Raw genomic sequence first — 26,790 nt, forward strand, 5'->3', positions numbered from 1 at the left:
TCTTTCACCACCAATAAAAGAGTACACAATCCTTTCCCCACCATTTAGAGCGGAGTCCATCTGGCAGTGCTTTTGGCAGTCAGGAGAACCTGCGATGGAGGAAGGACATGACCCACTGGAGACAAAACAGTGAAAAGATGGACAAGTACGCTCTTAATAACACTTCCGAATTCTTACTTTATGTCTCGTAAAAACTTCAAAGATACTCTCAAGACCACCAAAGCTGATTATTCACTGAACTGTGTTCTGTGGTTTTTGTTCCTTAAAGGAAGACACACACACGCACACAGAGAGAGAGATATATATATATATATATATATATATATTATATATATATATATATATATATATTTATATATATATATATATATTATATATATATATATACACATATATATATATATATATACACAACATAATCGATAAATGTTGTGAAAATGCCCGTCCCCACTTTAACTCTTCAGCTCCACCTGTGTTTTTCCCCCCAAGTATAATCAGTTGTTTAGAAGAGTGAAAATCCTTTTATCCTCTTATTAGGATCTCACTGCTAAAGTCCATCTAGTAACAGATAAAAACCATCAACACCCCAAATCTCATTTAGTAGTGTTTCTTTTTCATAACTTTCCATATGTTTTTGCATTTTCCATACGGTGACAAAAGATACAAAGCGTTGCTTTTATTCCTGTGTTTTTTCTCTCTTGTTCTTGTTGTAAATTCAGTGCCGGCCTTTGTTTTTTGTTGATTTCCATCTGTTCTCTCACATTGCTGTGTGTGTGTGTGTGTGTGTGTGTATGTAGGAGTCACAGATCAATCAGGTGTTGTATGGTCCACCTTTGCTGTGTGCTCCTTTGAATTCCCCCTGCTTTAGTCCCTCGTTGATGGTGTATTCACATGCTTGTGAGCAGCCGGTGACCACGGACACAAGATTCATTTCATAGTTTGTATCAGATGCTGACTAACCTCGCTTTAAACAAGTCTTGATTTCCTAATTAACTTTGGTTTGGGTGAGCCACATTTAATTATTCTAGCCACTGATGCACCCATGTTGTGATTCATTTCTCCTCAATTTGACTTCCTAAGTTCACACATGCACATGAATACACCAACAGAGCCCCCCCCCCCCCCCCCCCCCCATCATTCCCTCTGTCCTGGTAACAGTGTCTGTCTCCGGGTTGGTGGTGGTTGCAGTGGGTCTTTTTTTGCTTTTTAACCCGTGTGCTTCTTGTTTTGGGGTTGTGACTCATGTGTCTCCCTGGTTGTTGCTGCAGCACAAAGTAAACACACAGGTAGGTATACAACATTCAGCCCTGAGGTTCTGCCTACAGACCAGGAATGGATTACTTAGCTGTTTTTACTTAATGATGAAGAACAGCCTCCTTAATGCCTTCAGGCATCTTTACCCTCTGGTGAGGGCAGTTATAGGTCTGAACTAGCTGTGGGTCAGCATGCATTGTTTCTGAGGTCTGTGTTTGAGGTTAAAAGACATCTTGCCGTGTACAATTTATTCATTACAATAATAAACCTATTATTTGTATCAACATATCGTACACCATCAAAGTTTATGAAAACAAGATCATTGGCTGAGGTGCTACTCGGCACATTCCTTTTTCCTCCTACATTGTTCATGACTAACGTGGTGATTGGAAGCTTGTGCGACTTTTGAGTTTGAATATCGTCAGCATCATAATTTGGGAGTTGGTGATCAGTGTGTGACGGTATTTTCTGGTTTCTTAACCGCAGGACCAGAGCTGAGCTGGAACATGAAGCACTGATTGATGGGAACCTTGCGACGGAGGCCAACATAATTATTCTTGATACTTTAGAGATCATTGTACAGGTATGCAAGTCACCGGGACTTTCTTCATTTACCCATTCAGAATGCTAACATGCATGGGCGTGCTCAAACCCACACATGCTCCTATAACAACTGCATATGCTTCACTCTCCCTTCAGACGGTGTCGGTGACCGAGTCCAAGGAGAGTATCCTCGGTGGGGTGCTGAAGGTGCTGCTCCACAGCATGGCCTGCAACCAGAGCGCCCTCTACCTCCAGCATTGTTTTGCCACACAGAGAGCTCTGGTGTCGAAGGTTAGACCGCTGGACTTGTTGTTCCCGCAATTTTCTTCCAGCACTTTGTTCTTGCAATGTGTCAATCTGGGTGCGTTTCTCTCCGCCTGTGTAGTTCCCTGAACTGCTGTTCGAGGAGGAAACGGAGCAGTGTGCCGACCTGTGTTTGCGATTGTTAAGGAGCTGCAGCAGCAGCATCAGCACCATCAGGGCCCACGCCAGCGCCTCCCTCTACCTCCTCATGAGGCAGAACTTTGAGATCGGCAACGTGAGTACAAATCTATCACTCAAGAGTCGGTAGCTATGACAAGATGTTTATAGTTTGAACCTTTCTTTTCTTTCTGGTTGCACTTTCAGAACTTCGCAAGAGTGAAGATGCAAGTGACCATGTCTCTTTCTTCGCTGGTGGGAACGTCTCAGAATTTTAACGAGGAGTTTTTGCGTCGCTCTCTGAAGACCATCCTCACCTACGCAGAGGAGGATCTGGAGCTGAGGGAGACCACGTTCCCAGACCAGGTACAGATCCATCCATCAAATCACAGGGTTAGAGGACTGTTGACTGACATCTTGATGATTGATTTCATTTACTGAATTAATAAGATAAAAGATCGTGCTAGCAGTACCTCAAGGTCTTTTTTCTTTTACTTTTTTTCCAGGTCCAGGACCTTGTATTCAACCTGCACATGATCCTCTCCGACACAGTCAAGATGAAGGAGCACCAGGAAGATCCTGAGATGCTGATAGATCTCATGTACAGGTACAGAACACACAAACACACACTCAAGCAAACACCTTTTGATCACGTACAAATGTATTTCTGCACTGCGATCATTGTCACCTAGTTGTTTGTGTGTGTGTGTCTTTGATTTCACGTCTCCAGGATTGCGAAGGGTTACCAGACGTCACCAGACCTGCGGCTCACGTGGCTTCAGAACATGGCTGGAAAACACTCCGAGAGGAACAACCACGCCGAGGCTGCTCAGTGTCTGGTGCACAGTGCTGCTCTGGTGGCAGAATACCTGAGCATGCTGGAGGACCGCAAGTATCTGCCTGTGGGCTGCGTCACCTTCCAGGTAAGGAGAGCACCGGATACACGCCATGCGTGTTCACATGCCCGGCAATAGAAATGTCCGCTGACGTGTGTGTGTGTGTGTGTGTGTGTGCTTGTATTGTTGTTGTTATTCCTCCATGTGTATAGAATGTTTCCTCCAACGTGCTGGAGGAATCTGCAGTGTCCGACGATGTGGTGTCACCAGATGAGGAGGGCATTTGCTCAGGGAAGTACTTCACTGAGATCGGCTTCGTGGGACTCCTGGAGCAGGCTGCTGCCTCTTTCTCCATGGTGAGGAGTGGAGAAGGGCTGATGGGAGATTCGATGGATGGATGTTGATGTAGAGGATGGAGTCAGGGATCTTTCTCTCACCAAACAAATGAAGTCACTGCGTTGTATTCATTCATTCTAAATCTTCTTGTAAACAAAGAGTAATGTAAGGCTGTAGTTAGACGTGTGTGTAACTTTTCCAGTGATCCTAATTTAGGGCTTTTTAAGTAAAATATAAATCTGTAAATTTAAGCTGAGGTGTTGTTATTGTTGTATGAGTGACTGTGCCGTACTGACATTTGTCTGGATCGCCCTTCCAGGCGGGCATGTATGAGGCGGTGAACGAAGTGTACAAGGTACTGATTCCCATCCATGAAGCCAACCGGGACGCTAAGAAGCTAGCCACCATTCATGGTAAACTACAGGAAGCCTTTGCCAAGATTGTGCATCAGGTAAACAACCACACACACACATACGCCACACAGACACACGCCAGACACACACGCCACACACAAACACAAAGTATAACTCGTCTTCCACACCAGGCTCCAGCAGCTTGAAGTGTGAAGCTGACACTGAATAAGAACCAAATTAGTTTGTTTTTATTTATCTCTCTGTGACATAGATTCGATTTTTTTGGTTTTCCATTGTGAGCCTCTTGCTATGAAAAGATCACATCCAGGTTACATTCGGTCGATTGGTTTGTTCCCTCCTTTGTAAATTCAGTAATATGGATCAAGTGTTCAAACTGAATGTTCCAAGATCATAACTCAATAGGAACACCCCAAAACCCCTTACTGCCACAGTCACATGAACGCTTTGCACTTTGGTCACATGTATTACATCGCTCACCTGTTTGGTGCGTGTGGAGGGCTTACGTTTCTTCCCGCAGGATTTTAGGATAGAGGAATGGGACAAAAGCAAGCGTTTCTTCTAAATACGTCTTCAGTAGCACCACCAAACTCAGCTGGAGAGATGGTGGAAATATAGTCATGTTGCCGAGCCTTCACACAGACACAGCTTTGCATGGATTTATTATTTTTGGCATTTTATTTCCAGTGTGTTTATTTATTTATCGATAGTTTGTCGGAGATCTTGCATGCTAAGTATAAAACAGGATGCGTGAGGCGTGGGAAGAGACTCCTGTTGTGGTTTTTCTTAAAGGCCAGTTGTGTGACTCATAACTACGGTGTCAAGTTGCGGGCAACTGCACAAAGCCAAGACAGAAAGTTAATATTCATGATATAAGGACATGTATATATATATTTTGTGTGTGTTTGTCAGAGGTCAGTTGTTCTCCACTCCAGCTCGTACCCTGGGTTAGTGTCAGAGAGTCCGTGCTCCTTGCTGTAACGTCGCTGTGTGTGCGGATGTCACACTGTTCTGTGTGTTGTCGTTCACTTGTCCTGTATTCTCTTTGTCACACAGAGTACTGGCTGGGAGGTAGGTGGCTAAACACTTCCTGCTTGGCCCTCATGTCTCTTTGTCGTTTTTTTTATTTACTCATCTTTTTTTATTTGGTAGCTGCGGGCATTCTGTTGCTCTCTTTGCTTTTTTGTGACATCCAGCCACATCCATTAACATCTGCAGACAATGTCAACTGCCTGCTGGGGGGGGGACACCTGCTGTGCAAGCAGCAACACCCTCGTCTTTCCCTCTCTCTCTCTCCTCCCTCCCTCTTCACGTGCGAGAGAGGAGCTCGCTCTCATAACGGCCGCGTCGGCCCGGCTGTGCATGGGGAGCCACAGTGTGTGAATGCATCACGATCCGCACTCTTCCTGTCTTCCATCTCTCCTGTCTGTCTGCTGGTGCGTCGGCCAGAACACGCTCGTTGACCGACGACGTCTGCTGTCACACTTCATCTCATCTTCACCCACAGGGCTCGATTTCAGTGCATCTGTTAGCCCCCCCCCCCCCCCCCCCCGCTCTAGCCATTGGTCCTTCTTTCCACACTGTTCAATGAGCCTCTTTAAATACTTGCTTTGGGTCGAAGCTGGAACCAAATTCTTAGTAATCTCAGGATTACTTGATTTATTGCTTTTTTGATTTTGATTAGTTCTTATTCCTTTAATAGTTGAAACTAAATCGACCCCTGGTATCGTTTCATCCATTCTGTTCTGTTGTTAACAGCATTAACCTCGTAGTTGTCGTGGTTTGTTGCATGAGGCGGACGGAGCACTACCGTGTTCCTTTTGGACAGCGCACTGAGAGTGCATGTTGTGTTCCTGACAGTCGTGGATCTGTTTGTTCTCACTTTGTTTTTCCTCTTTTTTTGTCACAACTGTCTGCCTTTGCATGGTTTGGATCCTCCACAATGACTTCATGTTCTTTTTCAAAATCAGTGGAGATATGTATCTGTTGTGTGTTAGTTTGTGTTGTTTTTGAAATTCTCTGGAGGAAGCCAATCCTCATTAAAATGTGTTCTGTTTTCTCCTTTTTGATTTCCCTGGTTGCCGACCCTTCCTTCCCACTTTACTTAATTGTGTCTTGTGGTAAGTTTCTCAGTTTTCAGGGCCTCACATGTTTGCATCCAACTTATTTTCAATGAGCAGTTGTAGTGAAAATACAAGATGGATTTTTAAGATTTGCCTCGAGCTTGCAGTTAGCAAGAGGGTTTATTGAAAGATCTTTTACTCGAGGTAACATGCCGACCTGCTCAACTTGTCCACAACTTCTCCCTTTCTCGTGTTACTCTCTCTCTCTCGCTCTCTCTCGTTCACTCGCTCTCTCTCTCTCGCTCTCTCTCTCTCGCTCTCGTTCTCTCTCTCGTTCTCGCTCTCGCTCTCTCTCTCTCTCTCTCGCTCTCTCTCTCTCTCGTTCTCTCTCTCGTTCTCTCTCTCGCTCTCTCTCTCTCGCTCTCTCGCTCTCGTTCTCGCTCTCGCTCTCTCTCTCTCGCTCTCTCTCTCTCGCTCTCTCTCTCTCTCGCTCTCTCTCGTTCTCGCTCTCGCTCTCTCTCTCTCGCTCTCTCTCTCTCGCTCTCTCTCTCTCTCGCTCTCTCTCTCTCGTTCTCTCTCTCGCTCTCGCTCTCTCTCTCTCGTTCTCTCTCTCGTTCTCTCTCTCTCTCTCTCGCTCTCTCTCTCGCTCTCTCGCTCTCGCTCTCTCTCTCGTTCTCTCTCGTTCTGTCTCTCCTTCACTCTCCCACCTGCACATTTGTATCAGTCCTGCTGTGTTTTCGGACTTTAATGAACTTTAGGCTGAAATGGTTTTCCGGATGTCTGAGCGGAACCATTCACAGCTTCTGGAGTTGGTGGCCATTTTTTCATCTGTTCTTCCTAAAATATCGCAGAGTTGGTTGAGTGTAGGCATCCGTTTGAAGTAGTTGTGGGGGCACTTTTGTTCCTGTTTTCTGTCACTGCTCATGACTGCTGTAGCTGATTATTGCTTCTCTATTGCTGAAGCAGGTAAAACGCATTCATTAAACGTATGTGCTCGGCAAAATCTCAAAGTTTATTCTATCATATTCCTATTTGGTCGTATCTGTTCCACCTGTTCATGACGTGAATATTCTGCTGACTGGTAAATGCTTATCTTAGAATGGTTTTTCCTGTTGATGTTTGGCACTCTGCCCTCTGTGTACTGTACACTTTGTCGAGGTGGAAAAACTGTCAAACCATCTTCTAAAAACTAGAATTTCTGAGTGAATGCTAATATGTCATACCTGCCCGTTACTGTGGTTACTGTCGGCTCGATGTGTGGATGATAATCTCCAGGTTGCTGACTTCCTCTCGGCTGCTTTCTATCTGACACGTACATACATTATTACTATACATTGTATAAGCTACAACAAACACTGTATCTCAGTCTAGTTCACTGATTTGGACAACGTCTTATTAAAAGTTAGATTTTATTTTGATGATCTGGATTGTATGAATTTCATTTCTGTCCTGGCTCAGCACTAACGTTGCTCTCCCTCTGCTGGCAGGATGGAAAGAGGATGTTTGGTACGTACTTCAGAGTTGGAATTTACGGCTCAAAGTTTGTGACTTGGACGAGCAGGAGTTTGTGTACAAAGAGCCGGCCATCACGAAGCTGGCGGAGATTTCTCACAGGCTGGAGGTAAAGTCCACCATGACGCCTCTTCTCCTGTAACACCACTCGTCCTACACGTCCTCCTATCCAGGTGTGCGTTTACTCATGAGGTGCTGTGCTTCTCAGGGTTTCTATGGAGAGCGATTTGGAGAGGAGCAGGTAGAAGTCATCAAGGACTCTAACCCAGTGGACAAGTGCAAGCTGGACCCAAACAAGGTTGGTGTTGAGCAGAATGTACATGTGAACACAGTTTACAGTGATTTCATTCAACACTTTAGTCTGAGAATCCATCTTCAACCGAGGGAACGCCATCTAAGACCTCAACCGACGATACCTTGTCGTTTCTGTAGGCGTTCATCCAGATCACATACGTGGAGCCGTACTTCGACACGTACGAGATGAAGGACCGCATCACTTACTTTGACAAGAACTACAATTTGCGGCGTTTCGTCTACTGCACCCCCTTCACTCTGGACGGCCGGGCCCACGGGGACCTGCACGAGCAGTTCAAACGCAAGACCATCCTCACCACCTCCCACGCGTTCCCCTACATCAAGACCCGCATCAACATCATCCACAAGGAGGAGGTGGGGGAACACGTTCACACACAGCAACTCACCTGCAGTAGCTTTTCCATTCTTTTTTTGTACCTGTTTTAGTTTCTCTTGATTGTTTTTATCAGCCAACAAAACCATTAATAAAGATTTACATTTTTATACATTTTATCTCCAGCTGTGGGAGGATGATATTCTGAAAATGAGGTGTTTTATCCAACTCTTGAGACCGCTTGCATCTGTCACTTTCCAGATTATATCCACACCCATCGAGGTGGCAATAGAAGACATGCAGAAGAAGACTCAGGAGCTGGCTTTCGCCACCCACCAGGACCCTGCTGATGCCAAGATGCTACAGATGGTCCTCCAGGGGTCAGTGGGCACCACTGTCAACCAGGTAATGGTTTAAGATGTCACATGTATGTGCGATAAGAAAAAGGAGCATTTTCAAGGTATTTCGTAGCATAAGTAAAGTCGTAGAGGAATAGTCATGTCTGTTGTCCTCAGGGTCCTTTGGAGGTGGCTCAGGTGTTCCTGTCGGATATTCCCAGTGACCCCAAGCTGTACAGACACCACAATAAGCTACGGCTCTGCTTCAAAGACTTCACAAAGAGGTACGGGCTGTGAACGGTGAATCCACAGGGGCAACATAACAGAGACGTGCAACATTTGACACCAAATTATAAGAAAACAAGCTCTAAGTTATGTGTTCCGTATGTCAACATAATGAGAAAACTACGTTTAACTATTATAGTTACATTTTAAAATGTCCAGATGCCTTAATAAGCCTTGCTACAACGCTTCTCCATCTACAGTAGCAAGACAAAGGATCGTACAGAGTCTAAATGCCAGTTATGTTTTGTCTGCCAAAGGTGTGAAGACGCCCTGCGTAAGAATAAGAGCCTGATTGGTCCGGACCAGAAGGAGTACCAGAGGGAGCTGGAGAGGAACTATCACCGGCTGAAGGAGGCGCTTCAGCCCCTCATCAACAGGAAGATCCCACAGCTTTATAAACCTGTGCTTCAGGTCAACTCCCACAGGTGGGGCTGGTGTGTGTGTGTGATACAAGGTGTCAAAAGTATTAAGTTTATAAATCAATGTAGCCACAATCAGGCCCTTTAAGGTAGAGTTTGGAGGAATTTCCGAAAAAAACAATGCATGGACTTACGTAATGCGAAGGTCTCTTGAAGTGTTGTCAGACAAAATCCCAAAGGCGCTGTGGGACAGCAGGGGTCAGATGCAGAAGATCATGTGTAGATTCACAACCCAAACCGTGTGTACGCACAAAGACATAAATGTGCTGACCCTTCTGTTCGTCACTGACTGTGTCCGGTCGGTCAGGTCCTTCAACACCAGAAGAGCCGTCGCTACTCACGGTGGCCACGTTCAACGGTGGCTTTCTGTAGCGTCCACACCAGTAGTTCAGCACATGTACCGCTTTTATTCAATATTTCATGACATACTGTGGCTTTTTTTTTTTTTTACACATTATGCTGTGACTTTATGACTTTATGTCACTTTTCTTTACCTTTTTCCCACATGACTTATTTCGACATACTTTACGATGCTATGACTTTTTTATGACTCTATTTTGATATACTTTTTTCAACATGCTATACCATGACTCTGTCATACAATGCTATGACCTTTGTCAGCGTACTATACCTTTCATTTTAATCTCTATATTATTGCTTTTTCATGACTTTTTTTGAATAATATATTATGACTTTATCTTGCTATACTATGATTTCTTCATAGTATATTTCATCACTTTTTCATCACTTTTTTTCGACAAACTACCCTATCCTTTTTTTATTACTTTTAATCGACAATCCAAACAATGATTTTTTTGGAAATACTATACTATGACATTTTTATGACATTTTAAATTGTGACTTTTTCATGACTTTTTCCCACAATGTTATGGCTTTTTTCAACATACTGGGTTTGTTTTTTTATTTTACTTTTCTATGATTTATTTATTTTTTTTACTCTTTTTGATGTACTGTTGTGACTTCTTTGACTTTTTTCGACATTCTACATTATGACTGTTGTCAACATACTTTACTGTTTTACAATATCTTTCTAATCTACTATGCTATGACTTAATGATTTTTTTTTGACAGCTCATACTGTGAACATTTTATGACTTTTTTCAATATAGTATACTATGACGTTTTATTGCCTTTTATCGACATGCTATACTATGACATTTACAAAAAAAACGCTTTTAAACATACTATATGTTGCATTTACTCCAAATGCTTCCGATAGCTTTTTTTGATGTACTTTACTAAGACTTTCTATGACAATACTATTCTGATATGCTGTATGACTTTTTTACGACATAATATAGGTTTTCATCACAGACTTTATGGTTGCATCTTACAGTTTATAGTAAATGTAAGTCAAAGTGTTTTGCTGATGTAACCGGTTAGAACTCAAAGTTGTGATGACTTCCTTAAATGTATGGAAAGTCTTAAAAAGTATGAATTTGAACTTAAATGAGTCTTTGTTTTTGCTTCTTCAATCACGCAGCAAACGGACAGCTTGACAAGGTAGCTCGGGACTTTCAGACTACGTACATCTTGTGATCCTTTTGTTTTAGTGTCGGTCTTATTTTCTAAAGGACCTTTTAGTACTCCTAGCTTCAGTCTTGCTGTTCTCACAAGTGAACTCCCAGAGTCACTTCCTTGTTCAATGAAAACATCTGATATTTCTGTCTTCATGAAAATATATTTTTTCTTTTTGTTTCCAGAGATTCCTTCAGCAGAATAAGTCTTCGCAAGCTTGACATTTGAAGATAAAGAAGAATACACACACACCAGAAATTGCAATATTAATTTATTATTCTCGATTGTAAATAGGAGTCTCTTGAAGGTCGGTCAGTTTTTTCGGAGAGCATGTCAAAAGAAAGGCTCAAAGTGTTGCAGCTTGGTACGTCATTCCAGTGTCTTAATGTGTTTACATACAAACTGTTACACAGTCAGAGGGACATTCAAGTGGATCGTAAAGCGATGCCTCGGCATTTACAATTTTTCTTTGCTGGCCATTTGTCACATAAGGGGACACGTCTGTATACGTCTCTATGCTACCACTACAAATGTACTAACGTTAACCTCCACAATCTGCTGAACACAAAGGACGCCCTGCGGGCCCTTTATTGGTTAGTCAAAGTGCCAAAAAACACTTTTCCTGCTGATTTTGACAGGTGTCTGATGATGTACTGTCAGAAATCTCTTCAGTTTCATGTGTGCACTTTTTTATTATGGTGTAGCAATGCATTTTACATTGTGATTCAATTGGGGGGGAGGGGAAAAAAGGTACCATTATTTATCATTTTTATTTGAAAGAACATTTTAAAGTTAGGTACTTTAAACATCTTTGTATTATTTTATGTAGTTTATTTTAAATATTTTACTAAATAAATATTTTAATGTTCACTTTGGTGTACAGGCGTAATGTTTGTGTTGGCTGTGAATGAGTATCACCAGATGAAGGTAAAAACTTTATTGCTTCAGAATTGAACCTGACGACAACAATAGAATTACAGCTGGAATGAGCTTAAAGGAGACAACACACAACTTGCTGATCGTTCATGTGGATATGAGTCATAGTGAGTATTAATCACTCTGATCAATCCGAACCAATTCATTCCCTGAAACCAAGATTGGACACAAACACTGCTGTTGAACCTGCGACAATGTCACCGTTTCTGAATATCTACACATGATCGAACAAAGCGATGTAATAAATGCTGAACAAGCAAAAAACAAACCCTTAATAGTAACATGATTCATAGGGACGAATTCTGATAACGTTACATCTTCTAAAATGTATGTTTTTGTTTTGGCTGATTGTGATTGAGATGCTGGTCTCTATAAAGGGAGAGGGCAGTCTGTTTATTCACTGGCAGTCGAAGCATTTAGTTTCTTGTTCATACACTGGACGTATGAAGATGGTAAACAATCACATCGACACCATCGGATGTGAGCGATCCTGGACCTGCTTACGTTAGTCTCATAAATATGTCTCTGTGCACTCTTAATTCCTGTCTGATCGCTGCTCAATTGTGCTAGTTTAGTCCTAAAATAACTTCTTAACTGATCTTTAAAGATTAGAACAGATTTGACCCTTTGTTCTCTGAATTATGTTTCATTACACTTTCATATGTACCTGATAGTTGACTAAAGAAATATACATTTTAACGTTTAAATATCTTCACTCTAGATTTGGATCCTGAAAAGGCTGTAATGCATAACCTTTGCTCAGGTGCTGATATGGCAGCCACTGAATGTGTCTGGGTGTTTCTCTACAAAGAGTCTGTCTACCCCCCCCCCAGTCATGTCAGTGTTGGGGTCCAGGCATCCGTCTGTAGAACAGCAGGTACGGTGTTGATGAAGAGGCGGTCTCAGGAGAGCAGGCTCGCAAGAACTCTTCCTCCTCAAACACACGCACCTCAGAGTCGTCAAACAGCAGCCACTTGCCCTCATAATCGAGGAGGTTGTCCAACGCCTGCACCCCTCCACAGGAAGTGGTGGATGCCTCCTGTCCTGCTTCACTACTCTGGCTGTTGGTGGGTTTCCTCCGTTTGGACCCCTCTGACCCACTGTTGGCTGCTTTCTCCGTGTGTTTGCCGTTGCTCCCGAGCTCACAGCTGGACCGATTCCTCTGGCCGCCCAACAGGCCGACTCCACCCTCCGACTGCTTGTTTCCTCCCGTTTTGCTGCTCGCCAAACTCGCCCCTCTCCGTCCCCTCGTTCTCAGGCTGAAAGACACCTCTCCGTCATCGTAGTCCAGCAATTCAGCTTTCACGTGGGCTCCCTCTTTATTCTCCTCTTCCGCCTCTTTTCGGTCCCACAGCGTCACATCTTTCAGATCAGACATGCGGACGTAGGCGGTGTAGTGACCGCTGCTGATGGTGATGCCGCTGTGCATGACCACGGCAAACAGCTGGTAGCGTTGACCCTTGGTGGACGAGGAGTCGGTGCACCACTCCTCCAGAGACAAGGTCAGAGGGGTCTGCAGGGGGGTGTTCACTTTAGACAGACCTGCATACAGGTCCAAGCTACGAAGACAGGAAACAGGGGGAGGAGTTAGGATCTGTACAAAGAAACTTTTCCTGTTTAATACCAGACTTCATTCGTTTAGTGTGTAAAGTCGTAAAAGAGTCATAGCATGTCATAAAAAGTTTTAAAAAGACGGTATAGTAATGTCATTACAAATGTCTGTCATCGTATAGCATGCATTAAAAAGTCCGTATAGTAAGTCATAAAAGTGTTAGTATAGCATTCCACAAAGTCTGTCTAGTACAGGCATGGGCAAACTACTACCGGATTAAAACGCCCAACGGGCCGGATACGGCCCGCGGGCGTTTTAATCCGGCCCGTCAAATATTGGTACAGAATTGTCAATACTATAAGGGCTGGGCAGTATACCGGGTTTTTTTTCCCGTATGATATGAATTCTTCACACACCATCATACCGGTGCATAGCCGAAACAATTGCCGTCTGCTTTCAACAGGCAGCTAAATGTATTTTTTGCTGCTAGTTGTCTTATATGTATTGAGAGAGAACTCTATTCATGGTCATAACTTTATACCACAAACAATTAACAACCCACAACTAACGCTCTTTAACAGAGAAAAACACCACAGCACACAACAGTCTGACACAAACAATTCGTAACACTAGTAATTGTACATTTATAAAATTTCACCGCCGAACTGCATGCTGGGTACAGCTCGCTCGCTCGCGAGCCTGCTTGCTAGCACAACAGTCTGCTAACAGCTGGGAGAGGCTCCGTCGCTCCAGTAACGTTACATTAAAGAACAGAACAGAGCGATGCAGGTTGAACAACGACAGACCGGAGATGCACCGATAGAGTTTGACACATATGCAACGCTGATTACCATAATATTCGTGGTATTTGTTATAAATGTACGTTGGTGCAAAGAGGGTGATAAGAAGCTGTACAGGGAGGGGCTTAGGACCCAGGGGAATGTAGGCGAAGGAAACAGGAAGAGCCGGAAGACACGCCACGCCAACAGCTGTTCACCATCCTGCAGACCAGTGATTCTCAACTGGTGGTTCGTCGCAGACCCGTTTTCAGTGGCCTTTGCTTTATGCAGCGGAGTTATTCACGCTCCTTTCCAGCATTTACGGCACTTTGTTCAGCTGTGCAGGAAAAACACCGACCAATGCGTTGTACGGCACGTGATGCAGTTTAACCAATAAAATAATGGTATTCTGATACGTTTCCTGACGGCAGTGAGATGTACCCACACCGTGAGACAAGGAAAGACTACAGAGCAGAGCTCTGACAATGTTAGATGTGACAGTCAAATATTTGTATGATCCCTTCAAAGAATCAAGCTGCTAAAAAGACCAGTCATGAACCTTTACACGAGAAACTCCGTGTCAAAAATGACTGCTTAATAAGTAAGTGCATGATAAAATATGCATTTATGCAATAAAAAAATACCGTGTAAGATCCCAGTTAACTGATGAACACCTCAGATCTGTTCTGAGAATTGTCACACCCAAACTGACACCAGACGTTGACGCACTGGTTAAAAAGGGAGACCAACAGCACTGTTCCCACTGGAATTAAATGCAAGTTACTTTTTAAGTCATGGCTTTTACTTGTAATTTATATTAGTTCACACAAACACACTCCATTCATCTGCTCCTGGCCCGGCCAGTCTGTGAAATTTTAAAACTCAATGTGGCCCCCGAGCCAAAAAGTTTGCCCACCCCTGGTCTAGTACGTCATAATAAAGTGATTGTATAAAGAGCACGTCTGATTTAATTGGCTGATATTAGTTGATCGAGATACCATATATATTGGTATCGGCGCAGATATGACAACATTGTTTCCCAAAGACTCTTGAATATTTCAGCCAAACAAAGCTAATTATTTATCAATGAATCAAAGACATTTTATGCTAAGTGTGGTATTTAAAATCTCGTCTCAAATTAACCTTTTGAAGTAAACAGATAATGTAAAAAGTCATTCAATTCTGCGCTCGCAGCACAACTAGGAAGCCACGATTGACTCGCTTGAAGAGAGGAGAGACTGGAAGTAGAGGATGTACATAACACGTGGAGCCTCCGTTCTTTTCCCTGCCCTGGTCATATTAATATTATTATAATCATTGTTATGTGATCAGATATTGCTCAAGTTTTAGATGTGGAGAAATAAAGGATCCACCTCACACTAGGGGTGGGGGAAAAATCGATACAGCATAGTATCGTGATATTTTGCGTGGCGAAATTGTATTGATACACGGATGCCAAGTATCGATATTTCATTATATAAACTATACAAAAAAAAATATATATTTTTTTTTTGAAAAATCAAATCAATAAATTTTTCAGTCCACTAGATGGTGCCGAGTTGTTTTCTGGTGAGGTCAGCAAAGGTCCTGGGTCAGTGTGGTTGGTAGGAAGTTGGTCAAAACAAAGAGACATCTGGCCTCACAACGGGGTTAAATCTGCCAACAGTAGCCGGCTCATGGGGAGAGTGCAGCGCATAACTGTCTCTCTGCCCTCGACGGCCACGCATCGCAAGTTATACTGAGTTATATAACTAATATCCTACTTATATAAGTTATAGTTCATATACTGAGTCCACACGTTTGTATTACTACATAGTCCAACTTAACTAAATGCAAACAGTTCAGTTTGTCAGGTTCATGCAACATTTATGACATTGGTCAGTCTGTCTTCTTGACAATCATATTCTGCTGCAATAAAAATGATTGAAGTGAGATTAACAGACTTATCGAATAAGATAAAGTTGTCAAACATGTTGAGTTTTCCTTTGGGGACGTCATTTGAAGTTGAAAAAAGTAAGAAATCGCAATATAGGCCTCTGCTATCGCAGTATCGTGATAATATCGTATCGCGGGAACTCTGGTAATTCCCACCCATACCTCACACTGACTGACTGCATGAAGTATTCCAGAAACTCCAGAACCTTATGTGATCGACCGTTTCAACACAATTGCATTGATAGGCAACAGCTTGGGCTCATGTTTACTTCCTGTCAGCTGATGTCATTCACATACACTGCAAATTGGACCCATATGGAATGTTTGTTTAAAACTGTGAAATCCTCCATTACTTCACACATTGAATCAGCTAAATCATGAGCCTCTGGACGATTTGTGTGTATTTCCACAGACAAATGCATGACGACAGGTTTATTTAAAAAGAAACACCTTCCACCCGTTTCCTTTATGTGACGGATCAATGTTAGTTGTTGCAGCCCTACTATAAATAATCGACAATATTTTGGAAGAAAATACTGACGGATAGCAGACAGAAAACTCAGTGAAATGACAATAAATGTGTTCAAAAGTCATCAACTCACTCCAAGCTGTTGGCAGAGAAGCGCTTCAGGTGGATGGTGATGACTTCGGGAGTTTTGTCAAACAGCAGACTCCTCTCGGCCTCGGTGTAATGGTGACACGTCTCACAGAAGTACTTGTCCTCCCCAACGATGCGCTCCACCGACGCAAACTGAGCAATCGCCCACTTCAGAGTCTTCAGCTCTGGTTTGGGATCAGGAGAAACTGGGAAGAGAGAAGATATCAACTCATCATGATGCGGGACTTTGAAAAGCGTTGTTGTACCGACAGCTGTTTAAAGAAAGAGTCCTGACCCTTAGAGAGCTCGTCCGGGCTGCTGGGTTCCTCGTCGAGCACCGGGACACTGATGTCTTGGAAGTCTTCTCTCCTTTCCGTGAAGCTCTCACACTCCAGACAGCGAGTCCTCAAAACCAGCTGGCCCTGGAACAGGTGCTCCATCAAGTCCAGGCCCTCTGGGTAGAAGAGGAACTGCTGCATTTAATGCCTGAAGTCACATTGATACAGATGCTGTCTGCTTGTACAGGGCAGAGGTTACATGAACAGGAATACATTTATGAGATTTCATATTCATCATTCTACTTATTGAATTCTTCATTTCCTGCACCCGGCTAAATAGATCCCTCATATTAAATTCCTCTTATAGTAATGATGTCATACCCTGAAGCTTCGCTGCCTCCTCCTCGTCAGCCATCGTTGGAGGCGATGTCTCTTTGCTGGTCTTCTCGTTGGGACTTCTCTCGTCAGTCGGCTTCGGTTTGTTTTGGTTCTTCACGGAGCTGATCTTTCCCACGCTGAGGAACTTGGAGAAAATACTCGGCTGTTTCCCTGAATGCCTCAGCCAGCTCAGCTTCGACCTCTTCTTTCCTTTCCCCTCTGCTTCTTTAGACGCCTTGTCACATTTCCCCTCACAGCCGCTGCCTTTCTCCTCCGCCCCGTTTAGCTTCTTCATCTTTTCATCCTCTGCCTCTCCGTCTTTCACCGTGACGTTACTGACGGACTTCCTTTTGGAGCGGGTGAAGGGCTTATTATCCTCGGCATCAGATTTCTTAGACTTGGGCTTCTTCTTGGCGTTCCCCACTTCAGTGTCACTCTTCCTCTTGCCGCTGAGTTGGCCGTCCTCTTCTGACGGAGTTAGGGATTCTGTCGCCGAGCTGCCGTCCTCAAGTTTAACCTCCGTCTCATTGGCATCGCTTTCCGAATCCTGCTCCTTCCTGATGGTGTCACAAGCCTCTTGGATATATCCCAGGATGCACTGCAGCACCTCTTGGGCATCATGCTGAAGATAGCCTTCATACATGGGGTTCAGCAGCCTGCAAAACACACACAGCGCTCACAATTAGTTCACTGATGGGAATATATATACATTGATCAACTGTTTAAAGGACTGCTCAAAATATAACAGTTGCTTGTTTCAGCCTTAGAAATGTTCTTTGGGGTTTTTGACTGTTGCTCAAATGAAATACGTAATTTAACACCAGTTGAGGTTTGTCAACATAGAATTTTGCAAACACAACTTGCTTGTGATTTTTACTGAACAGTGAATGCATAGTTTTGTCCTACATTGCTCATTTGGACAGCCATGATGAAGATCAGCACATAATCACCTGAGTGTGTGAAGTATCCTGCGAGGCGGTGTAGCGAGCTCTCCTTCACTGAAGCTGTCGGGGTTCAACAGGAAGCTGGACTGCAGCTGCTCCGCTGAAGTTATCAGACTGTTGAAGCTCCCGAGGAGCTCGATCTGAGCCGGCAACGCCTCAGCGGCAACTTCTGACTGCTGAGAAATAAAATACAAACTAAAGAATGAATCGCATGAAAAGATTTTTAGAATTGGAGCTTCGTATCTCGTATATCAGATCCACTAAGAGGAATTATTTTGAATTTGTGCTGTCGATTACATGGGTTAATTTCTAAAGCTATCGTTTACAAATGTAACTTTTGTACAAATAAAAATGAATCACATTGTTATTGCACTAACCTCTTGGCTTTGATCAGTTTCTTCCTTGAGTTTGTCTTTTCTTTTAGACAGGGTGTAGAGTTTCTTTATTCCCTCTCTGAGCCCCGGGCAGTAGTACAGCACCTGCAGCAGCAAGCACACAGAAATCTTCATGCTCGTCACAAACAAATCACACACTGGGATCACTTTGCCTGACAAATACTGAAGCTATGACATTGCTATATTTGTTTTATTGTCTGTGAGTGATAACAATTACAACAGGGTTTCTGTAGGGTTCACAAAGTTAAACTACAAACTTTTAAAGACATTATAATACGATATCACTGTCTCACCAGCCAAAGCATGAAAGATATCCATGAAAACCAGAATGGGTGAGAAGGCCTTTGAATTATTTACCAACTGCTTCAATTCGTTGACATTTATAATCACATGTCTGTACCTCCCAGCAGTAATCCTGATATCATTATTAACCTAGGCAAGCAGCAGGAAATTGACGGACGAACCACTTAAAAATAACTTATTACAAATCATCCACATGACTTTTATACAAGGTCCGTGGTCTGAAATAATAATGTTGTGGATTATCAAGCCAATATTTGCTTAAATCACATACAAAAACAATGTATAACTTAAGTTACTGCATACGGCAGGCTGACATTATTTCAGACCTCAAGTGAAATCTTAAACTGAATTGAACCATTTTCTAATCCTTTAAAGCGGGCAGCTACCTGAATGTACAATGTAAACACAGTACACAATAATAACACAAGTAGTGAAGTAATACAAAAGTGAAGTGTCCTGCTTTCATCGTGCATAAGAGCTCAGCTTATTGTCTAACCAGTGGCCTAAATGAAGACAACACATATTGTATTGTATGTTCTTCCTTCAATAAAGAGGAGAAGAAAAAAAGTCTTATTCCAAACAAGAGATGCTTCGAATAATAACTGCTCTCCACTCAGCCCTCACTCATCTAGAAAACAACAACACCTTCATCAGAATGTTGTTTGTTGATTTAGGTCAGCACAAGACAATCTCCCCCCACCATGAAACTGGTACACTTAGCACCTCTGGGCTTCAGTACCTCACTCTGCAACTGGTTATTAGACTTCCTCACAAACAGACCCCAGCCCCTCCTCCACCAGAGGACTTCACATAGAGAGGGAGTCAACAACCTTGCACAGTGTTGCTCAGAGAACAACCTACTCATCAACGTCTGTAAAACCAAGGAGTTGATTGTTGATTTTAGAAAAAAAGGAAACTAAGACGCACACCCCTGTCTACGTCGATGGAGCTGAGGGGAAGCAAGTAAGCAGTCTCAAGTTCCCGAGGATCAGCATCACAAACAACCTGACATGGTCCTCACACACCTCCATCCTGGTGAAGAAAGCTCATAAACAGCTGTATCTTAAGTTAAGGAAACTTAAGAAACGTAAGGAAACTTAAGAAGGCAAAGTTCACTTGCCATGTTATTGTCAACTTTTACAGAGGAGCAATAGAAAGCATCCTGACTGCAAACATCACAAACTGCTATGGGATGTGCACAGCCCAGGAGGGCTCTACAGCGGGTGATTAAAACCACCCAGACCATCATTGGTACCCATCTAACAAGCATAAGTGATATTGGTGAGAAGAGGAGCCTGCGAAGAGCTGAAATGATATTAAACGACAAAACGCAGCCCAACCACAGTTGTGCGTCTGGAAAGAGATTCAAGTATCAGCTGCCAAACCACTAGACTTGAACCCTCTGGCTGTGAGACTCCTTAATAAAATATATGTTTTGTCTGTGGTGAGAAGGACCCACCTGTAAAATACTGTTCAAATAGCAGGTGTTGCCCAAGTTGTTGAAACCCACAAATGGCACCAAGCCATCTCTCTTGTCACATGACAGGAGAAGGCCGGGTGAGGCTGGACATGGAGAAGGACCAGGGACCTGATCACAGCTGCTGAACAGTGAAGAAAACAGTTTGAAATTAAAAGAAACATCATAACTTACTCGTTACTTGTTTGATTATTGCAGTTTAACAAGGGCTGGACAATATAGTTACAACCATTATCCTCTGTTGTATTAAATTAAAACAAACTCTTAACATGTAACGTTAATTGGCAAATTTCCCAGATAAATCACAGTTCACAAACAGAGACCCACCTCGCCTCAGGCTCCACTTGTTCAACTGTTTTGGGCTCATCTGCTTGAGGTTCAGAGAAGTCCAGAACGCGTTTAGTGTCTTTCTTGTGGAGGAACTTCAGAGACAGTTTACTCCTCTTGATGGGGCTCCCCGGCGCTGCCGCCTTCTCACCCTGCAAACCCGGCATCTTTATCACTGCTAACGTTGCGTCTTTTTCTCTTCACAGAGATGCAACAGCGCACCTCACTGGAAAGAAGAGGGAAAAACATAACTGAATTGCAGTGGGCGCCATTGGAGTTTAACGAGAACGAAAGTTAACTACGCCCTGCGTTTGGTTGTAGTTACGTAACGCTAACTCTCTACAACCAAACGAGCTGACGTTACTAACTAACCGTGATGGAGACATGCCCGGTTCAACCGAATGAACAACGAGTTATATAACATGTTAACGTACCGGTGGCTCTCTTATTAGCGCTGCCTCGCTCAACATTTTAAATAGAGCCGTTTACATGAGCAATCGTTATCTGGTTTGCGTTATGAGTTAGCTAGGATGTAGCAAATAGGGCACAATAAACAACAGAGACAAAACTGGGTCAAACGGTGTGGTGGTGTAGGAGTAAAAAGGCAGCGCGCAGTCTTAGTTTGAAAATCCCTACATTGGCTACAGCCGTGTACACTCACCTGAATTAGTCATGCCAGGTCGAAGTCTACTATATTTCGCGGAGTATCCGGTAAATACGAATGTTTGGGGATTCAGAAGGTGCGGCAGAAGTTGGCGCTTTTTCCTGACGGAAGACCGGAAGCCCACAGGCAGCTATACCGCCGGTGAAACGGGGACACGACATCAAAACATCCGGCAAAAACGTCCAAATATATATATCCAAACGTATTTCAGACGTATGCGTAACGCTTGTAAATTAGCGTGTGCGTTTGTGAAATTATATCACCAGAAATAGTTGCTTTTGAGATCTCAGGCTTAGATTAAGTTACCTAATTAATTTAGGCCCCGTGGCCATTCTCGGAAGCAATATTTGTAGTCCGTTATCTTTGTAGTCCTTTATCAAACTGACAGATTGAATAACACCGGCAGTGGGAGGTTATTCTTTCAAAAAAATAAAAAAGTGAGGAACTACTTGGTTGAAAATGATTCCTGCACATGATATTTAATGAAGAGTCAGATTAAGATACAACTAAAAATGAAAAACTTTGTAAAGGTGTTGTAATTGCAGTTTTGCTCATAACCGAATACCTTTGTAGCATTACAAAGTCAAATTTTGGATGCAGGACTTTTACTTGAAAGTCTACTTTTAAATTCTTGTATGGCTACTTAATTAAAGGAAATTAATAATATACTACTTCCACCACTGCTCAATTGCTTCCTCAGCAAACAACGAACAAAGACACTTTTCATTTAATTTTAAATGGGAACTGGACGATAAAATATTTGTAGCCTTCTCCAAGAGTGGTGAGTTGCTTAATGGGATACTGTTTACGTTCCGAAAACACTGCATAAACTACAGATAACAGTTTTGATACAAATTATCATATTCTGACCAAAGCAGTGTACAGAGAACGAGGCATGTTTTCTGCAATTCTGATTTACAGAGTAGCAGCGGCCGTCTGTTGAAAAAGGTGACTGATAATCAATTCAACGTATTTAAAAGTAACACATTTACCAGCAAAAAATATCTATCATTAATCTCAATACAGAGTGCTACATGGTGTAACGGTTCCTCCCATGGATTTTTTTTGTCAAAGAAATATATACATAAACATGAGGTCTGTCTTATCCACACACATGGTATATATTTTAGCCTATAAGTAGCCATATATATATATATATAAATATGCATTTACAGAAAATCGTATTTTGCGACTGTAAACACGTTTTAAGCTAAAACAAAATGGTTAGACCTGGTGTGAGGGCCTACTTGGCCACTATTTCTAAATTAGGCATATATTGTGCTGGAGGAAAAAAGTAAAATGCATTCACAAGGAAAAGGCAGAAGTTCGGTTTACCACATTACAGGACTTTTAGGACTTTATTTTGAAAATGATAAACGGGAGTGTATGTATTTCGCCTGATTTGACAAAAGTCATTTTCGAGGAACTCAACCCCAAAAAACTATGTGTGTATGTTTTAATTACTTTTAAAATTCGCTATGCTTTAGGAAGACATTTATTTTACATACATATAAAACAGCTCGTCTCCGGTTAGAAACGGATGTTTTGGAGGCAATGTCCACCTTCTACTGACAGGGGGCGACATTGTACATGTAAACGGAGGTAGAAGTGTCGAGCATCATTCCCTCCTCCACCGGAGCATCTCTTCATCTGACAGTCAGCAGAGGCTGTCCTTCCACGATTTTAACGGTAAGATACTATTTACCATTTTTAGGCTTTTTCTACGCGATTCAGATCAACTAAAATCAGCTCGAAAGGGTGACCACAAGAGCGCTTTAATTCCATCTCTGCTTTGGCTCATCTGCATCAGCTGTAGTGTGTTGATTTCAATATAGGAGCTACGGAGTGGTGTTGCTGGCGTGCGTTTTCATCATACGGGGAGGATCGCAGCGATTGAACGCAGAGCAAAATAACAAAGCAAGGACAGGTGTGTCGTTTCCTTTCACACACCCAGTATAGGCATTTGATGGCATATACGACGTATAGTCTATGCGGGACGAGCCGCCGCTGCAGCTGCAGAGTGGCTGCTTGGTCAGCAGCAAGGATGTGTCGATGGACATGGGCTCACCTACTGTGCCCCAGCTTCCGGAATCACTCTATTGATTTTATGGCTTGGTGATCAAGTGATGTTGCAGCAAGGCTGCTGATACAGTCGTGAACGTTGGGACTTTCTGTGGGGCTGTTAGGTGGTGATGGAGCTATACAGCATGAACTCACCATCACCGTCCTCAGAATATGTTATCTTTGCAATCAAACAGCTTCAAACAGTGCATTTCTTGCACTCAACATACTAGAAACCAAATACCTCATCTAAACTGGGTTGGAATTATCTTAAACCACACACAATAATGTTTAATAAAGAATTGCCTTGTGAAATAGATTTCATTATGTGATATGGGGAATGTTTCCAGATGTAACACTGGTGGGGAGGTGTTATGTTCTCTCACATCCCATCTAAAGCCTAAGGGGATGCATTATGAAGAGGGATTACTGTCTCACCTCCTGATAACATCATTTTCTTAAGGGGGAGCCTTTCTTTTTTGCATATACTCTGAACAAGGCAGAGCATGCCACCCATGTCCTGAACTCTGTGAAATCAACACAAGGCTTTGTTTTTCATTGGCTATTACATTACACAACACAGTGGAGGAAACAGGATTGTTTTGAGAAATGAAATGGTGGCGGAATTGTACTCTCCCTGAAATGTATTCCCCAGGGCCCCATTGTGGGAGTTTTCTTTTTCTATTTTCAGATGACACAAAACAGGAAGAAAGACATCCACCTGTTCCGCCTCGAATTTGTAAAATAAAAACTGCCCTCACTCAATGCAAATATTTCAGAAATACCGCCTCATATTAGCACACCCAAGAATTTAACCCCTAACCTGTCGGAGTAATGAGGCCATTCTCCATGTCAGCAATGGAGTTGGCCTTTATCAAGGCAGGCTTTGTCCCAGGGGGCACAGAGCTCTCACGGCCAGAGCAGCAGAGGTTGGCGGTGTGGCAGCTCAGAGTCCTGGCCCGTGACATGAAACACCCCCCCCCCCCCCCCCCCCTCTGCAGCCTCCACCCACCTTCTCTCCCAGGAGGGGATCACTGGAGGGAAAATGAAAGCATGTTGAGCGACAGGCAATGGTGCACTCCAAGAATGAGAGGCATGTCCTGAAGTCTACTTTAGTTTACCTCTCAACAACAAACCTCTCTGTACACAAAAGCGAACCTTCTTCTTTGCAGACCCTGCAGGGTGTGGCAACACTGTTTAACTATTTAATTACAACAAACAAACACAGTATAACATGTTAGTTAATGAGCTTTAGCAGTGCTGGCAGGTGGATTTTGTTACCTTTGGACAGAACCAAGCTAGCCATTTCCACCTGCTTTCAGCCTTCATGCTAAGCTAAGCCAATGAAGGGAATCTTAGCATTGAAGAAGCTGAAATCAGCAAATGCTGGACAATTTTGATAAATAATTAACTTCAAATGATTCACTGATAGTTGTAATTGTTGAGACATTTTCTGTCTAATTCATAAAAAACGAGGCAATGTCGAAATGTTATCACAGGTTATGGCTTCAGTGAAGACATGGAAGTGATTTTTCCCTTTCAGATTCATTTGGAGGGTTTTTTTAGAGGCTGAAAGGGTTAAAAAAAATACAGCAACTCACAAGATTCATCAACTTTTTCAGCCCTTCAACGTCTGCGAGCACCAAGATAAACTCTCTGTTTTTGCCACAAAGACTGTTATTGCTTTGCTCTCCCACCTGCTAGTGCACTTATTATTTTCACTGAAAGTCAGTCGAGAGAGTACATTTGTGTGTGTGTGTGTGTCAGTAAAAGGGGGTTAATGAGATCCTTTATGAGTGTACGCATGTGTGCGTAACCTCGCATGCATATGTGCATGTATCAGATCAGATTAGGAGGATTTCTCCCGCGCTCCCTCTGGATAGAGAGACTCCCATTTGATGCATGACGAGGTGGGTGTATCCAGCCCGGCCGCTCTGATGTTAGGAAGCAGTAACTCTTCCATCCTGCTCAGTCTGCTCTCTGCTCTCTGCTCTCCCTGTTTCAGCCGGTCGGTCTGCCCTCTAGCGTAGGACTCACCACCTTTTCACTCACCACTCTTCATCACCATCCAGGATACATTCACACAAACCTACGCAGGGAGACAGAACACTGTCCCAGTGGACTGAAGAGTTTGGCTGATAGACACAGATGTATGTAAATTACCTTGGAAAGCGCTAGAAAGTGGGGATCTGTGGTGGTGCTGTTGAAGCTGAAGTCCCCCACCCCCCCACCCCCCCACTACGTTTGTTTGTCCCAAAGGATACCACACACAGCCGCCGCAGAGGTAAGGGACGGATAGATGTGGTCTGCACTTTCTGCGCTCTCGTTCTTTCTTTCTCAGCTGTTTCTTGTGTGCCTCTGTTCTTATCCTCTCATGTCACTCTACAGTTATTGATTTATTCCTTCTTTTATTTTCATTCGGTTTACTCTTCATGTGCTACTATCCTGCTATGTTTCCATTTTCTTTTCTCTCTGCCTACTCGTCATTTTAATGTAATTTCTGGAACTGAATCTACATTTTTAAAACCAGCACACACACACACACACATACAGTATATATATATATATTCCAGCCATGCTGTGAGGACTCCAGCTGTTATCATCTTTCTCTCTGTATGCTGATGTATATTTTTCTTCTTGCATCTGTGTGGTAATCAGATGCTAGAAGCGAGGCATGCATGTAGATATTTGTATACACGCATGTAAAAAAACATACTGTCAAAGGGAATCTCTCTCTTTGTCGTTATCGGTTTGGCTTCTACGGCTCTCTACACTGCTTGATCCCTTCTCTGAAGCATTTCATCAGCTGGACCAAGTTTCAGTCAAATTCCCTCCTGGCCCGACTAATGTCCTTCAGCTGGAGCCTGACTCGTGCACACATTCACATTCACACGATCACGATACACACTGTAGAAAGCACGGTAACCAGGCAGTGGAGAGAGCCGAGAAGAAATAGCAAGTGATGGTTGTTATTTAGAGTGATGATATATGCAGCTTTTGCATGGTTGCTTCTTGGCGCTATGCATACATTCACTCTGCATCTTTGCTTCGCTTGCCATCCCCTCGGTTTCTACCTCTCACTGTCCCTCATGCAAAACCTCCCTCTCTCTCCATCTCTGCTCTTTTACGGTCTGTATTCTGAGTTAGTCTTGGTCACTGCACTGCCGGCCTGCCACAGAGCATTGCTCATGGTTGGTTGGCTAACCACAGCTACACAACATGAAGGCGTTCCTGTTACATGGGGCATGTTTACAGGGTGTCACGTCGTGTGTGTGAGACTGTGTTTTGTGCTGCATTCACTGACATTAGGATCCATCCATGCTCAGGTTAAAGGGCACATTGTTATTCATGCAGACATAACCTGTTCTCCAAGATTTGGCTGACCCGCATGTACGGTCCCTCGCTGTATGTGTGTGTGTTTATCTTTGCATATGTGTGTGTCAGCGTGAGTGCAGTGCAGAGAGGTGACTCATACCAACTCACATGCTGGTGGCTGTTAGGTGCATTCTCTATAACGATGCCATGATGTGTGATTTGCTAATCGGCACCGTCTGATGAAACCGTGGATCTGTGAAATGTCAACTTTTCAGGAAAATGAAAACAAGCAAGACAGCCTCCT

The 26,790-nt window shown here is 43.1% G+C and overlaps 2 protein-coding genes across 3 annotated transcripts in view; one reads left to right on the top strand and one right to left on the bottom strand.

Moving 5' to 3' along the window:
- The window catches only part of dock7 (dedicator of cytokinesis 7), a 46,094-nt gene extending 35,226 nt beyond the window's left edge, over positions 1-10,868 (top strand). The window contains 18 exon segments of the mRNA XM_079267445.1: positions 49-145; positions 1,741-1,837; positions 1,954-2,088; positions 2,183-2,335; positions 2,425-2,583; positions 2,724-2,824; positions 2,948-3,140; positions 3,266-3,409; positions 3,709-3,840; positions 4,817-4,831; positions 7,320-7,365; positions 7,368-7,444; positions 7,544-7,633; positions 7,768-8,004; positions 8,225-8,368; positions 8,479-8,585; positions 8,844-9,011; positions 10,730-10,868. Coding sequence (XP_079123571.1) covers positions 49-145; positions 1,741-1,837; positions 1,954-2,088; positions 2,183-2,335; positions 2,425-2,583; positions 2,724-2,824; positions 2,948-3,140; positions 3,266-3,409; positions 3,709-3,840; positions 4,817-4,831; positions 7,320-7,365; positions 7,368-7,444; positions 7,544-7,633; positions 7,768-8,004; positions 8,225-8,368; positions 8,479-8,585; positions 8,844-9,011; positions 10,730-10,772 — 2,138 coding nt within the window. The 3' untranslated portion in view covers positions 10,773-10,868.
- Positions 10,869-11,442: 574 nt separating this feature from the next.
- Positions 11,443-21,228, bottom strand: usp1 (ubiquitin specific peptidase 1). Of its 2 annotated transcripts, none has more exons than XM_079267446.1 (9): positions 21,108-21,228; positions 20,447-20,672; positions 20,102-20,243; positions 18,322-18,423; positions 17,951-18,120; positions 17,004-17,656; positions 16,640-16,798; positions 16,349-16,550; positions 11,443-13,039 (listed from the first exon to the last, which is right to left on the bottom strand). In XM_079267446.1, the coding sequence occupies exons 2-9, from the start codon at positions 20,611-20,613 to the stop codon at positions 12,319-12,321; spliced, it is 2,316 nt and encodes a 771-aa protein (XP_079123572.1). In that variant the 5' UTR covers positions 20,614-20,672; positions 21,108-21,228; the 3' UTR covers positions 11,443-12,318. The 2 variants fall into 2 exon arrangements, with proteins under 2 accessions (XP_079123572.1, XP_079123573.1); XM_079267447.1 differs by having other exon boundaries at positions 11,444-13,039; positions 20,102-20,240.
- Between the last annotated feature and the right edge of the window lie 5,562 nt (positions 21,229-26,790).

This window comes from Melanostigma gelatinosum, assembly GCF_949748355.1.
Source record: "Melanostigma gelatinosum genome assembly, chromosome: 4".
In the NCBI taxonomy this organism is placed as follows: domain Eukaryota; kingdom Metazoa; phylum Chordata; class Actinopteri; order Perciformes; family Zoarcidae; genus Melanostigma; species Melanostigma gelatinosum.